This window comes from Mauremys mutica, chromosome 1 (assembly GCF_020497125.1).
Source record: "Mauremys mutica isolate MM-2020 ecotype Southern chromosome 1, ASM2049712v1, whole genome shotgun sequence".
Taxonomy (NCBI): domain Eukaryota; kingdom Metazoa; phylum Chordata; order Testudines; family Geoemydidae; genus Mauremys; species Mauremys mutica.
The window spans coordinates 147,779,019-147,795,345 of record NC_059072.1 but is presented as its reverse complement, the minus strand read 5'-3'; the positions used below and the strand labels follow the sequence as shown (position 1 = coordinate 147,795,345).

The following is a 16,327-nucleotide window of genomic DNA, read 5'->3' as shown; positions in this document are numbered from 1 at the left end:
GTGATGGACACTTGGCTCTATATCCCAGTGTGCCCTGGACATCTACAGGCTGCATTAGCCAGTCCAACCATTCGGCACTTGCAGATGGGCACCTCTGTATTGTGCCTGATTCTTGTACAGGTATAAAAGGATGATAGATGCTGATATTTTCCCCTCTTTTTAACCAGCACTAATACCAGGCCAGGGCTGGGAAGAGAGAGAGGGCAGCAGGTTTCCCCTATTGTTTCCTGGTCTCTTTTTCTTGACTAGTTTCTCTTCTGCACCAACTTGCTCTTTTTCTTTGTGAGCCTGGCTAGCTCAGTTGGTAGTGCACCAGACTTTTAATCTGAGGGTCCAGCATTCAAGTCCCTGTTTAAGTAATAAACTACTCACTAAGATTGTAAAAATCTGTGTTCTGCAGTCTTCTTTGATGTTACTTTTTCTCTTCAGGATTTTGCCTTTCCTAAGAAGGGCCTTTGTGTGGTGTGGGGGGGATTGAAGGGGCAACTTCCTGACAGCCCCTCTGTCCTCACAGGCTGGAGGAATAAAGGCCTCTGGGCATATAGCATGTTCCTCTCCTGCACACACACACACACACACACACACACAGAATATCCCTAAGGAATTACAATCACCTGCTGCCTTCCCCGTCCTGCTGGATCCCCAAATGAGGATGCTCTTCAGCCCCAACCCATGTCCCCTCTACTCCCAGTGCCCCTCAGATCCAACACACAGTCCCTCCAATGCTCACTGCTCCTCACTCCCAACCAGAGCCTACTCCTCTTCACCCTTCTCCTCTGTCCCAACCCACAGCCTCCTCCTATTCCTAGTGCCCCTCAAACCCAACCCACATGCCCCTCCTCCTCACGCTGCTCCTCAGTTCCAACCTGCGGCTCCCTCCTTTCCTCTAGCACCAGGTGCTTCAGACCCCTCAGGAAGATTTTCTTGCAAGGTTTCATGTATGAGTCTGCATGTGGATTTTACAATATGTTGGATTGCTTGCCGAAATGATCACTTTTGGCTAGTGTTGGATTCCCAGTCTCCTTGTTATTGGGGCAGGAGAAATAAAGTGTTGTTATCCTTGTTGTGTGAATCAAGGACTCAACCCTTGGTGTAATCTTTATGAGCCACCCACAGATTCTGGCAGCCACAATGAGGCATTTGGTGTGAGAGCTCAGACCTGCTCCTATCAAAGAGGTTGGGGGTCATTTGCGAGGGGCTTGGACCACTGACCTACCAGCTGTTAACTCCCAAATTTTCAGTAACTCTATTATCAGTGCCTGTGAGTGTAATTTAAACCATAAGAAAAACCACACTGGGCTAGACCAAAGGTCCATCTAGCTCTGTATTTTGTCTTCTGACAGTAGCCAATACCAGGTGCCCTAAAAGCATCTCAACAAGGCACTAGTGGGAGTTGAATCCAGGATCTCCTGTTTACAGAACAAGTGTGTTACCCAGCTAAGCCATGGTGCCTGCCTATGACTAAGGTAGAGTGTGTGCTCACACCTGACTCCCTGCCATCCCCACCTGGACCTGACAAGCTTTGCTTGTGTTTGGATTCTGCAAAGCAGAGGAGCAGGTGAGGTTTTCCTTGCAAGCTGTGTGAGTGTGAGTGAATCTTTGGCCAGGTCTGCACTACAAAGTTATTTCAGCATCATTATATTGCTCAGGTATGTGAAAAACACACTATGATCCCTTGGTTGGCAGCTTGTGGCTGGTGCACACAGTGCAACGCCACATCTGGTGACAAAACTGCCCTGTTTTGGTGACAAAATAAAACCACTTCGATGAGAAGCCTAGAGCTTTTTCCAGCAAACTTAAAGTGACAGAGTGTCAGTGTAGATGCTGCCGTTCATTATATCACCATAACTGGCCTCTGCCAGTATCCCACAATGCCCTCTGTGAACTCGCCTGCCCTGCATTCCTGCTACAGAGTCTGGGCCCCTCCCCTTTCATCGCACCGGGAAGTTCTGACAGCTGAGCCTGCTGCTCTGCTCCGGCAGCCAGGAGCAAATCACTGTCGTGGAATGCTGCTCTCTCCTGCACTACAAACACAGAGCAGGGTGGCAGGAACTTCCTTACGGGGGGCCCTCTGGTGTCCAAACTGTGACGCCCCCAGGACACCCTTTCCCTCGAAGAGGCTCTTACCTTCTAAACAGAGATGGCTGTTTTCTAGTAAAATCACTAAAAGGGAAGGAGAAATCTTGTAAGAGGTTCCTCCTGGCACTCACGTACGTGAACCCCAATACTCTCTCAGTCCTCAAAGAGAGACCTTGAGAAGGAGACCTTGAGAAGCATTTTTCTCCAGCCCTCAGAACATTTGGTGGCTCTTTGATGCCCCAGCTCCAATTTCACATCTTTTTCAAATGAGGACACCAAAACTGGAGGCAGTATTCCAGTATCAGTCTCACCGATGCTGTGTCACCTCCTGTGCCATTATTGACATAATCTGTAACTGTATAGATCATCATTGCGACCACTTTTCTATATTTGTAGCCAATATTGTAGAAAGGTTATCCTGTAAGGGATCTATGAAGAGGCTATGATTGGCTGATTATAATTATGCTATCTCTAGATGTGAATCATTTTTGTAGTTCACGTTATGAATATTGGCTCTATGCTGTCTATATTTCAAACTTGTGCTATGCTTCTGGGGAACACCCTCGCCAGACAAGTTGGTGTCAGTTCTGCCTAGCCTGCTTGATGGCCCATGAAGAACCATCAGCTATACAATCGACCCATTGAGAGAAGGCAGATATGCCTTGTGACACAGCAAGGTATGCGGGGACCTGCCTATGGACAGAACTCTAAGGTTTTTCTATGCCACGTGCTGGATAGAGTGTCTTTGGGACAAAGAAAGCAAAGACCACATGGCAAGAGACTATAAAAGGCTGATGTCTCATCTCCATCTTGTCTTCAATCCTGCTTTATACCTCTGGAGGGACTTTGCTACAAACTGAAGCTCTGTAGAAAGGACTGAATGACCCATCCCAGCTGTGGATGGACTCCAGAGACTTGATTTGAACCTGCAGTTTATTCCATCACTGCTACAAGCCTGAACCAAGAACTTTGCCATTACTGGATGTAATTGATTCCTTTAACAATTTTAACTCTCATCTATATTTCTTTCTTTTTATGAATAAACCTTTAGATTTTAGATGCTAAAGGATTTGCAACAGCATGATTTGTGGGTAAGATCTGACTTGTCTATTGACCTGGATCTGGGGCTTGGTCCTTTGGAGTCCTTTGAGAGAACCATTTTTTCTTTTACTGGGGTATTGGTTTTCGTAACCATTCATCCCTTAAAGGAGTGATGCTGGTGAAACAAGGGAACTGGAATATCTGAGGGAATTGCTTGTATGACTTCCGATTAGTGTAGCCTGATTGGTGTGTTAGTAATGTTGGTTTAATTTATCCACTTAATTTAGTTTTATTTAATTAATTTTAACTAACTAATAATTATAATAATAATAATATGGATATTAATTAGTATGGGTTCCGGCTTGCCAATTTGTTTGATGAGAAGATAAAGTTGGTCCTGAATCAGGCTTCATAGAGTTTATAAAAGGACCTTTGTGGGTATGACAGGAAGCTCACACTGAGACAGATATAGTCATAAAGACCTTTTATTAAAATCAATGAAACAGTAAGCAAATGATAAAATAGTTAGAATTACAGAGTTACAATTGTATTACTGTTATTCAAGAGATACATATAATACAATATTATGTGCTGCAAACTTTGGTTAATACTCACACTCTGTTTTAATAGCCTGGTGTTGGAAGAGAAGGGACCGCGCCTGTGGCAGTTCCGTTTTCACACCTCTAGCAGAGGATGCTAAATGCAGAGCAGTTAAAGCTGTTTATTCTTTAACTTAACTCAATAAGCCTTAAACTGAAATAAAGTGTAGGGAAACCAAGCTTAGCCTATTTCCCTTAAAACTTAAAGTTTGAAAAGAAAGAAAATGCGGCCTATTAATAGTTAATAGACGTCGTAGACGAGTAGCATCGATACGTTGTTGAAGGTGGAGGCAAATGAAGGGTAGACAGGAGTAGATAGGTGGGTAGATTGCCTGCCTAATGGCAAGATGCATCGCCATTTTATAGGGCATTGGTCGGAAATCCTTCCTCTTATGCCCAAATTTCATCCTTCCCCCACGGAAATGTTAGGGTACGCTTAACCCATAGGCTAGTATGTATGTGCGTATGGATGACAGGTATGTACGCTCTTGTGGTGTACTTGTTAAGTCTGTGGGTACAATTTTGAAAAATCCCCTTTGCCATCTTCATTCTTTATTGGTTTAGGCAAAAGGTCTCTAGACATCTGCGTGGGTGTTTTTTCTGTTTTTACTTTTCTGGATAAGGGTCTCAAAATGTGCTAAATTTGTCTTAGCTTCATATACAGAGTTTTGACCTGTAGGTCTCTTGCATTACAGCCAAACTTATTTTAATATAAATCTATGAGCCTATTACATCAAATACTCAAATTTATAAGAAAAGATAAATTTATACAAACAAGCAGATTAATCCTTAGGGCTAAAAGCCTCTCAGTCAGAGCTGAACCCCACCCCCTTTATTGGGGGAGGGGGTATTTTGGGGAGTAGGCAGTGACATTTCCATAAAGGGCCATTGTGTTCTGGTGACTGGTTTTGACCAGGGTCACACGTCCGCTGACACAGGATCATGTACAGAACATGGAAACTCGGCTTTTCCTATAAGGTGTAGAGTGAAAGGGCAGGGGGAGAGGGAGCAAAAGAAATGCATAGACATTGAAGGAGAGAAATGCGGGGGAAGAGACAGAGAGACAATAAATGATTGACGCAGACCAGGTGTCCCAACTTAATCTTGATCATCACAGGTTTCCAGAGACAAGTAGTAGCAGGTTTTCTACAGTGTCAAGTCTGAATTTTGATTCTAGCAATCTGAGTTCAAATATCAAGGAGCTCTCCACATACCTCATCTCTTCTCCCCTCCCCCCTTAGTATTATTTTTTTATTTTGAATTGTTTGGCTTAACTATGATCTTCTCTTTCCCTAACTGTATTGCAATTTTGGGTTTATTTTTATTTTGCCTCTGTTTTGTTCATGTCATTATAAGTGGCACAGCAAAGGGATCTGACCCAGAACTTTATTTCCCCATCATGCAGGAACATCACACAAACATCGCACACAGCTGGAATCATAACACGGAAGGCCAGGGGATGGGAGATGCAGATTTCCAAGGGTTCTGTTTTTCTCAGATGACACAAGGATGTGTGCTGCAGCTCCCTGTACATTCCAGCCCCTTGTATGCCTCCATCCTCTATGACCTGCTGGGCTTTGAGACATTTATTGTCTCATTTTATTGGTAATGTGATTGTAACACAATGTGACTGAAATTAAACCACTTCCAGACAAGGAAACAGTAAAAGAGAGAAGCCAATGTTGAATTAGCTGGGAATCAAACCCAGATCAAGTGCTCAGAAAGCAGCAATGTGCTCCACTATACCACCAATATATCTGGCAGTGTTAGCTTTCCTGCATGCTATGGGTGCTAGAAAAGTTGGTGACCATGGTTGGCCATGGACTTAGTAACCAGGGTGGATGGGCTGGAGGCTGCCTGACAGCTGGGAGCAGAGTTACCATCCCAAGTGAATGAAAGGAGACAACGGAGAAAATAGATCTCAGTGGGAGATCTGTTGGCCCCACCCCCACTCCTAGGAGTGGGGAACTGAAGCTCAACTTCAGTCATAGCAAAATCTTCCCTGAAAAGGAAGGGAACAGCTTGTTTTAAAGACAAGGTTTCTGTTTGTTCTTGCTACATACAGAGAGACTGTGTAGTGCTGATTCCAGCCCCCAGACTCTGGGAGGATAAGGAACAGATTCAGGCTGCCAGTGACCTGCAGGACGGAGATGATCTTTTGACAGTGACGGACGCCTCATCCTAAAGGCATTTGTCTGCCTCCTTCTAGTGACTGTTTGGCACAGGAATGCAGCCCCCACTCCTGGGTCTCTTCTGGGGAAATAATGTTTCTGTGCAAAATACCACAGGATGGGACCAGGACATAAGGAATGAAACACAAGATGCTTCTTCTATGTGCATTTACTTTGACCTTTGCTATTTGTGGTGTTATTGTATCAATGTTGGTTCCAGGACATGAGAGATGGTGTGTGTGTGTGTCACACAATATCTTTCAAAGGACCAAGGAAGGGAGTGTTATTTACTCCTTCTCATAGCACAAGAAGTAGGAAGGTCACCAAATGAAATGAATAGGCTGCAGGTTTGAAAAGAATGAAAGGAAGTATTTCTACACACAACACACAGTTAACCTTGCAGAGGATGTTGTAAAGGCCAAGATTATAACAGGGTTAAAAAAGGGACTAGATAAGTTCATGGAGGATAGGTTCATCAGTGGCTATTAGCCAGGATGGGGCGGGATGGTGTCCCTAGCTTTGCCAGAAGCTGGGAATGGATGACAGGGGATGGATCACTTGATGATTACCTGTTCTGTTCATTCCCTCTGTGGCGCCTGGCATTGGCCTGTCAGAAAACAGGATAATAGGCTAGATGAACTGGTCTGACTCAGTATGACTGTTCTTACTTTCTAACTGCTTTTTATTGAACAGACAACCTTTCAGGCTACACAGAACTGAAGAAGAGTTCTGGGTTAACTCCAAAGTTTGTCTCTTTCACCAACAGGGGTTGGTCCTCTGCAAGCTCTTACCCTCACCCATCTGTCTCTCCTGAACTCTGAAAAGTGTTTTCTCTCCACTCCTCTTGGAGATAATTTAAGTTTTCCCTTTGGGAAAGTATCAGGCTGAAGCAATTGTATTGATTGTGACACTGGAATTGAAGGACTATTTAATATTATAAATAAATGAGTCTAAATCTGAGCTTCCTGTTTTCAAATTGGTTTTGCCAACTCAGTTCTCAATTCTCTTCTAGAAAGGCCTCCAGGATGTCTGGTCATGCCAGCAGAAGTGGCAAGAAGAAAGCCTCCCAGTGCTGCTCTTAGAACCCAGGTGGATTGTTCAGTGGCAGAAGGAGTTGATTTGTTTGCTGCCACGAAAGGTGTCTGGGCACCAGATCTCCCTGCTTCTTCCAGCACAACCCTGGCTCTATCCCTGCCCCAGTCACTGGTGTAGGAGGTTCCTTCATGCACTTAACCAAAAGCTTTACACAGCCTTCTTAGTGTAGTTGGGAGCATGTCAATCTCATAATCTGAAGCTCCCGAGTTTGAGCATCAGAAAGGGCAGACAGTTTGCTCCCTGCTTCAGCTTTTTCTAAAGGAAATCCCAGAAAAAAGACACTGGAGCAAACTGATTTCTGGAAACCCTCCCACACATCTTACATACACAGAGACTTCTCTTTCTAAAACATTGACTCTTCCTTCTCTTGTATGACTCTTTAATGCAGCTGCAAATACCAGTTCCTGGAGACCCTTTCTACAGAGAACACAGCCACAGTGCAATGACAAAGCAGGGGACTGCCAGGTTGTCATAGGCAAGTAGTTAAGGGGATGCATTAAAAATCCAGCAGAGTCACTCCCCTCTCCCCCCCAAGCAACTTTGAACCTTGATGACTGTGATGCTGAGATTCCACTGCCTCAGCATCCTCAACCCCCACTGGAGGCCAGTGTAGAGTCCTTAGATCGCTGTTCATTTTTCAGACCCCAGCCAGTGCAGCATCCCTGCCCAGCAACTCACCATCTGCCCCTGAAGAACCAGCTGGTGGGCTGCACCAACAAGCAGACAGCCTATACCGCTCCCCTCAGAGCAGCAGCTGCAGCTGTTTGCAGCTAATCCCCACCTGAGGCTTGGGGGAAGGAGCTGGGGATCACTTGTGTTCAAACACAGTGAGACCCGATGTATGGAAGAAATAACATTTCTCTCTAACACTGATTTAAATTCAGAGCCCCTCCCCCCCATTTCTGCTTTGTAAGAGCCTCATTCCTGTACATAAAACATAAGAACAGCCATACTGGGCCAGACCAATGGTCCATCCAGTCCAGTGTCCTGTCTTCCAACAGTGGTCAGTGCCAGATGCTTCAGAGGGAATTAACAGAACACGTAATCATGAAGTGATCCATCCCATCGCCCATTCCCAGCATCTTTACAGATGTGAACACAAAAACATTTGAGGACCACTTGCAGCTACTTAGAATCATAGAATATCAGGGTTGGAAGGGACCTCAGGAGGTCATCTAGTCCCACTGCTCAAAGCAGGACCAATCACCAACTAAATCATCCCAGCCAGGGCTCTGTTAAGCTGGGCCTTACAAACCTCTAAGGATGGAGATTGTACCACCTCCCTAGGGAACGCATTCCAGTGCTTCACCACCCTCCTAGGGAAACAGTTTTTTCCTAATATCCAACTTAGACGTCCCACATTGCAACTTGAGACCATTGCTCCTTGTTCTGTCATCTGCCACCACTGAGAACAGCCGAACTCCATCCTCTTTGGAACCCCCCTTCAGGTAGTTGAAGGCTGCTGTCAAATTCCAACTCAGTCTTCTCTTCTGCAGACTAAACAATCCCAGTTCCTCACCATCTCTTCATAAATCATATGCCTAGGCCCCCTAATCATTTTCATTGCCCTCCGCTGAACGCTCTCCAATTTGTTCACATCCTTTCTGTAGCAGGGGGCCCAACACTGGACACAGTTCTCCAGACGTGGCCACACCAGTGCGAAATAGACGGGAATAATCACTTCCCTCGATCTGCTGGCAACATTCCTACTAATGCTGCCCAATATGCTGTTAACCTTCCCGGCAACAAGGGCACATTATTGACTCATATCCAGCTTCTCATCCACTGTAATCCCCAGGTCCTTTTCTGCAGAACTGCCACTTAGCCAGTCTGTCCCCAGCCTGTAACGGTGCATGGGACTCTTCTGTCCTAAGTGTAGAAATCTGCACTTGTCCTTGTTGAACCTCATCCAATTTCTTTTGGCCCAATCCTCCAATTTGTCTAGCTCACTTTGGACCCAATCCCTACTCTCCAGCACTTGGATTCTTTACGTGCTTTCACAGAGAGAAGAGCACATGTTCCATGATTTCATAGGGCAGAGTTTTATGCTATAGGGAGCTTCCCCTGTGTAGATCTGACAGGTGGATCAACATTGAGACACATTGTGATCCATCTCAGGGTGCTGAGGACTGTGTGTCTCCTTGTTGCCACCTGCCACGAGGAAGAGGGAGTTTTGCATTTGGTAGCTGGATGTTAGTGACCAAACTCACCCAGCCTGTCAGGCAGTCAAGCACTCTCCTCTGAGCTACAGCAGCCCTGACAGTTGACAACAGAGGCATCTTAATCCCTGAGTTCCTTCAATGTGTCCATCTCTGGGGTCCAGCTCCGATCACCAGATACTCGGGGTATGTCTATACTACCTGCTGAATTGGCGGTCAGCGATTGATCCAGTGGGGGTCGATATATCGCGTCTAGTGTAGATGCAATAAATCGATCCCTGAGTGCTCTCCCGTCGGTACTCGCGTGTACTCCAGCTTGGTGAGAGGCGCAGGCAGAGTCTATGGGGGAGCTGCAGCAGTCGACTCACCGCGATGAAGACACCACGGTAAGTCGATCTAAGTACATCGACTTCAGCTACGTTATTCATGTAGCTGAAGTTGCGTAACTTAGATCGATCCCCTCCCCTAGGGTAGACCAGGGCTCAGAAAAATCCCAGATCCTCTCTGGCCAAAGCAGTTTTACTGTAGCCCACTGCTACTGTATCACACACAGCACTTGGGCACAGTTACTGAACAAATGGAATTTTCTTTAACAAGGGACAGAGATTTAAACAGAAACAAATGTGAGCGATGGAAACCAACCATTACCAACAAAACAAAATCACAAAATGCAACCTACACTTTTTAATAGTTACCTTTCCTATCTAAGTAGATTGAAGTGTGAGGTGACAGTCTATTGCAGTGATTGCTAGTCCCTAGGAGCCATGCCCCTGCCTTTCTTGAAGCACCACTGGTCATTAGTGATCTTCTTGGTGAATGGATCCAGAGTGTTTCTCTCCACCCTGTTATAAACTGAATCAGTCTTTTGTGTATATTCACAGAAAGGACCATTTCCTCATTGTCATATTGTCCTTTTCACTTCCACAGGGTTTCAATGTCTATAATTTGTCTCTAATAGCTTTCCATTGGCTTTTCTGGGCTGGTGCAAAGGTTGACAATGCAGCAATACATCGCATAACTGGCTAGCAAGAGATGGGTGACAATTCCCTCCCACTTGAATGGGCTGTCCCCAACAAGACCTATGATTGGGGTGACTCACTTTCACGACAATACCATATGGGCATAATTTTCCATATACTTACATTACTCCTTCAATAGGACTCTCACACCTCTTGCAGTGATCAGGAGTAACAATAATTTACAAGCTTTCACTAGAGATCTCACTGCTATGCTTCCTGGATAAATATATATATAAAAAAAATAGTGCACTAGGTGTGATGAGTTTGTCAGATCTGAGACAGGAGTTTCTTGTGAATTACTTTGACCTCTTTGCCTATTGCCACCAAAGAGCTTTTATCACACATGCACTGAGCTATACAGTCACACCCTGATAGAATAGAAAGGTCAGCACAAAAAATAGGGAAAGGAACAATAAAATACTAAAATGACAATGGTTGGAACTCTCCATTTCTCTCAGTCTTTGGATTGATGGGTACGAAGAGCTTTTCCCTCAGTTGAACCAGGCGATCAGATACCTGGCTCAGCCCTCCATACTAGCAGCTTTCTCACATACAGGGAGATGGGTCAAAATTGGAATTGATGTCATGACTCACTTCCCAGAGGGGATCAATCTGTCTAAGGCTGTGTCTACACTTCAAACACTGGAAATATTCTTCTGACAACCTAACACTGTCTACACTGGGGCTTAGGTCACATTAACTACTTCTCTCAGAGGAGTGGATTTTTCACACCCCTGAGAGATGTGACTATGTCAACACAACTTTTCAGTGTAGACCAGCCTTTAGGTGGCTTTTTGATATGAAAGGCAATGGACTTCAGCCTTTTCCTTGGTATTGATGGTTGACGATTGCAGTTTTCCTACATGCTGGACACATCCTATGACAGATGTCAGGCCTTTCCTTTGCAAATTAGAGAACTGTGGAAGTCAGTGACCCTTACAGTGTAAGTGGGTAAAAACTTATACAACTTGTCTCCTCGAGTAGTTTTCCTTTTAATAGAAATTGACTTTGAAGCTAAGCAAAATAAGTTCTATTTGAAATACAAAAAAATAAAATCTACAGGCCCAATATTCTCTTATACACTCTTTCTCACACACATTCTCCCACCCCAACCTTTGGAGTGAGGTTTTCAACCAGAACTCCTTACACTACAGGGGGTAAATTAAATCAAATTCACTTTTGAAGACTAGCCATCATTTCTAACAAAAGAAAAAACACGACAACTTTCAGTTTTCCAAAATAATTCAGATTATCAAACAATTAGTCTCTTACTCTTTAACCAATAACATCTCCTATTATTTCATTTTCACTAGTAACACTAATATATTCAAAGATCACACATTGTTGTCATATATGTTAGTTTTCTTTTAATCCCCATTGCCAACAACTGAATCTTGGCTCAAGTTGTGGTTTGTCTCAACACTTTTGAGAGAGTTCATATATCTCTGGTTCTTCTGCCACGCGTGTTGGTGGAAGGCGTCTCCTATGTGGAAATGTTTGCATCATGAGGAAAAATACCTCTCTTTTCACACTTTAAATCTTTCACAGTAGGAGGTAGCAGGGGAGAAGTGATATAAATGTATAAAACACAAAAGAAAACTGTCTGGTCTACTCTAAAGACATTTATCAGTATAATTATTGCTCAGAGGTGTGAAAAATCGATACAGCTGAGCAACGTAGTTACACAGCTCTAATCCCCTGTGTAGACAGCGCTACATCAGCAGGAGAGCTTCTCCGGCCAACATAGCCATCTGAGACAATATTGATTTAAACAATTGAACTACACTGTGGTCATATATGCACTTTCTTCAGTTAGTTGGGGGTCTGCTGTTGTTCACAATTTCCAAGTGGCGATTTTAAATCACTGCTGTGTCTTTGTTAGCATGGCCAGTAAATTGGAGAGTTCTCTCCTGTTGACATAACTGCACTTGAACTTTCTCCATGTCATCATGGAAGGATGGGGAAAAAGCAAAGCTGAAGTGAGAAATGATGACTTTAGCAAATGGCCATTTGTCTTAAATTCTCGAATAAATCTGAGCTGAACTAATATCTAATTGTGTGACCACACAGCCATCAAGAAAGATAGAAACCCAGATCACAGAGAGATAGAATACATGACAATGAAAGTGTAAATTGAAATTCCAGAGCAGATTACATCTAATTATTTAGACTCAGGACAAGAGATTCTCCCATCACATTCTCCTCTGATCCATTCAAACATATTTCATTGAGCACTGTCTCAATAGTCAGTTATGTTATTTACAACATGTTTAGTATGCTAGCATACCCATAATGGGGGAAAAAGCAGCCACCTTGCCAGAAGTGGCTTTACCAATAGATGAAACCTGGGATTTAAACTCGAAATGATCACACTGCATTTAGAATCCATATGAATTCCCCTTCCCGGTCTTTGATACTTTCATCTCCAGTCATAGCAACTCTGGTATAGGATTAAATAAGTCAAAGCATCATCTCCAAGCACAGAAAACTGAGAACACTTCATCACATGACACTTTGAGAAGTGGAGAGGTAGAATATGATGACGATAAACTCTGCCTGGCTCAGACAAAAGGTAACAGTTCTGCCGTGACAAGGAAGGAGGGAATCTGAGTCACCCAATCTCCTTCCAAGTATCAGAGAGGTAGCCATGTTAGTCTGGATCTGTAAAATGTGACAAAGAGTCCTGTGGCACCTTGTAGACTAACAGACATATTGGTGCATAAGCTTTCGTGGGTGAGTCCCCACTTCGTCAGATGCACGTAGTGGAAATTTCCAGAGGCGGGTATAAATATGCAAGCAAGAATCAGACTAGAGATAACAAGGTTAGTTCAATCAGGGAGGATGAGGCTCTCTTCTAGCAGTTGAGGTGTGAACATCAAAGGAGGAGAAAATGCTTTTGTAGTTGGCTAGCCATTCACAGTCTTTGTTTAATCCTGAGCTGATGGTGTCAAATATGCAAATAAACTCAAGCTCAGCAGTTTCCCTCTGAAGTCTGGGTCTGAAGTTTTTTTGCTGCAGGATGGCTATTTTTAAATCTGCGATTGTGTGTCCAGGGAGATTGAAGTGTTATCCTATAGGTTTTTGTATATTGCTTATGCTCCAAAACGTTTTTTAGTCTATAAGGCGCCACAGGACTCTGTCGCTTTTTACATCTCCTTCCAGTATCACAGAGGCTGAAATGACACTTTTTTCCTGCCCTTGCTCCTCTTCATTTAAATATAATTTGAAAAGTTCCCATGATAATTGCTCTTCAGCACAACCCAGAGCAACGTGAGAGCAACTGGCAATGATACAATCTGAATCATTGGTGACTCTAACAATAACTTTGCAATAGGAGGAATGGTATAAATGTGATGCGCCCTTGTTTCTTATGGGAAGGGCACACTCGAATTACTCATGGGACAATGGAGTTGATAGAAAGGACAAATGGGTCCACCTCAAAGAGGTCAAACTGTAAAATGCAAAACTGGGCCACTCATCTGGACAAGCTGAGGGATATCGGTGCTTCAAACAGTTCAAACACCTTTTAAAAGTTACTATGTGGGAATCAGGAAAAGTATTACAGTATTGATAGCCATAGAGGTTTTTATGGTGTTGATCCCCCTTGCAGATTCTCTGATGGCTCACATGGGCTCAGTGGCAAGACAAGGTTTTCCCACACTTACTGCTTCCATTGGGTCTCATACCTGTGTGCATTCTCTGATGGCTAATAAGCTGCTGGCGGTGAATGAAGTTTTTCCCACAATCACTGCATTTATAGGGCCTCTCCCCTGTGTGGATTCTGAGATGGGTAAGAAGGTGCGAGCTGTGATTGAAGGTTTTCCCACACTCACTGCATACATAGGGCCTCTCTCCTGTGTGAATTCTCTGATGCCCAGTAAGGTGAGAGCTGTGAGTGAAGCTTTTCCCACACTCACGGCATTCATAGGGCCTCTCCCCTGTGTGGATTCTCTGATGTTTAGAAAGGGCTGAGCTGTGAGCGAAGCTTTTCCCACACTCACGGCATCCATAGGGCTTCTCGCCTGTGTGGATTCTCTTATGAACAAGAAGATTTGATTTGTAAGTGAAGGTTTTCCCACACTCACTGCATTCAAAGGGCCTCTCCCCTGTGTGGATTCTCTGATGTTCAGAAAGGGCTGAGTTGGTAATAAAGCTTTTCCCACACTCACGGCATTCATAGGGCCTCTCCCCTGTGTGGATTCTCTGATGTTGAGTAAGGGCTGAGCTGGTAATAAAGCTTTTCCCACATTCACGGCATTCATAGGGCCTCTCCCCTGTGTGGATTCTCTGATGTTGAGAAAGGGCTGAGCTGGTAATAAAGCTTTTCCCACACTCACGGCATTCATAGGGCCTCTTCCCTGTGTGGATTCTCTGATGTTTAGAAAGGACTAAGCTGCTAGTGAAGCTTTTCCCACACTCATTGCATTTATAAGGCCTCTCCCCTGTGTGGATTCTCTCATGATGAACAAGGTTTGATTTGTAAGTGAAGGTTTTCCCACACTCACGGCATTCATAGGGCCTCTTCCCTGTGTGGATTCTCTGATGTTTAGAAAGGCCTGATCTGTGACTGAAGCTTATCCCACACTCACTGCATTCATAGGGCCTCTCCCCTGTGTGGATTCTCTCATGATGAACAAGGTTTGATTTGTAAGTGAAGGTTTTCCCACACTCACGGCATTCATAGGGCCTCTCCCCTGTGTGGATTCTCTCATGATGAACAAGGTTTGATTTGTAAGTGAAGGTTTTCCCACACTCACGGCATTCATAGGGCCTCTTCCCTGTGTGGATTCTCTGATGTTGATAAAAGGCTGATCTTCCAGTGAAGCTTTCCCCACACTCACGGCATTCATAGGGCCTCTTCCCTGTGTGGATTCTCTGATGGAGAAAAAGGCCTGATCTGCGAGTGAAGTTTTCCCCACACTCACGGCATTCATAGGGCCTCTCCCCAGTGTGGATTCTCTTATGATCAACAAGACTTGATTTGTAAGTGAAGGTTTTCCCACACTCACGGCATTCATAGGGCCTCTCCCCTGTGTGGATTCTCTGATGTTGAGAAAGGGCTGAGCTGCTAGAGAAGCTTTTCCCACACTCACGGCATGTATTTTTCCTCTTTCTCATGAGGATTTTCTGCTGCGTTGTGGTTTCCTTGACGCTCTTCTGAGTTCCCTGACAGGAAATAAATTTACCCATTTTCTCTCCTGGCTGGTTTCCCTGCTCTCTTTCTGGTCTGTGCTGAATCTCACAGGAGTTTCCCTGCTCATGACTCCTGGACACATTCCTTTTCGATCTTTGCAATAATTCTCTGTATTTATCCATTTGCTCGACATTTTCCTGCTGAGAATTCTGCGCCTCTTTGTCACCTACCATTGCATCACCTGCTGTGATAGAGACAGAAACCTCAAACAGGGATGGAAAGGGGAAGGCCAAACCAATACAAGTGCTTGAGAGAGGTCAAATAAAAACAAGAACTGAACTCCTCCAAACTCTCCCCCTAAATAGGTGAGAGGAGGAGATCAATTTGGCCTTCACATCCTATCCAAATTCACAGGGGGAAGGAAGGAAGCCACGGCCTGGTGTGCTAGGATCTACAGGAAGCCATGAACTATATTAACTCTGAGGATGCGACCCTTGCTAGGGACAATAATGAACTGAGAGACCTCCCAAGGGCTTTGTAGGGCATCCCAGATGTTTCTTTCAGGCACTTATAGATTCTGAGTTGGTTTAATATTTCCTCACCTGTGTGGGGAGCACTCAGGATCTCTCTTTCCTCTGAACCCTGGAGGTCTGGGACCCATGACTCTTCTCCTTGTTCCAGCTGGGAGATTATATGAGGTTTGGAAACTGGAAACCCTGCTCAGATGAAAGAAAATAAAAGGAGTTCAGTTGATTTCATATGACTGTGTCATAAAAAATACTCTATTAATTTAACTTCAGTGCTTAGTGTGACCCAGTGTGCCTGGGTCAGACCTCACTGAAAAGGCCAAGGTCAGGGCAGGCTGAAAAAGGGAGAGCAGTTGCTCCCAAAACTGCTGGTTAACACTGAAGTTAAACTAACCGACCAGTCACAAACTGTGCTTCTGATCCCCCATGCTGGTTATTGAGAAACTGAAAAAAGAAATCACACAGCCCCCTTTATTGCATTCCAGTTCTCTGACTCCCAATCA

The 16,327-nt window shown here is 44.4% G+C and overlaps 1 protein-coding gene across 1 annotated transcript in view; it reads right to left on the bottom strand.

Moving 5' to 3' along the window:
• Positions 1–15,924, bottom strand: part of LOC123356218 (zinc finger protein 850-like) — a 316,339-nt gene extending 300,415 nt beyond the window's left edge. Inside the window, exons 1-2 of the mRNA XM_044999231.1 lie at positions 15,900–15,924; positions 13,829–15,541 (exon numbers count right to left, since the gene is read on the bottom strand). Of these exons, the coding sequence (XP_044855166.1) occupies positions 13,829–15,530 (1,702 nt within the window). The 5' untranslated portion in view covers positions 15,531–15,541; positions 15,900–15,924. The remainder of the gene's footprint in view (positions 1–13,828; positions 15,542–15,899) is intronic.
• Positions 15,925–16,327: the final 403 nt, after the last annotated feature.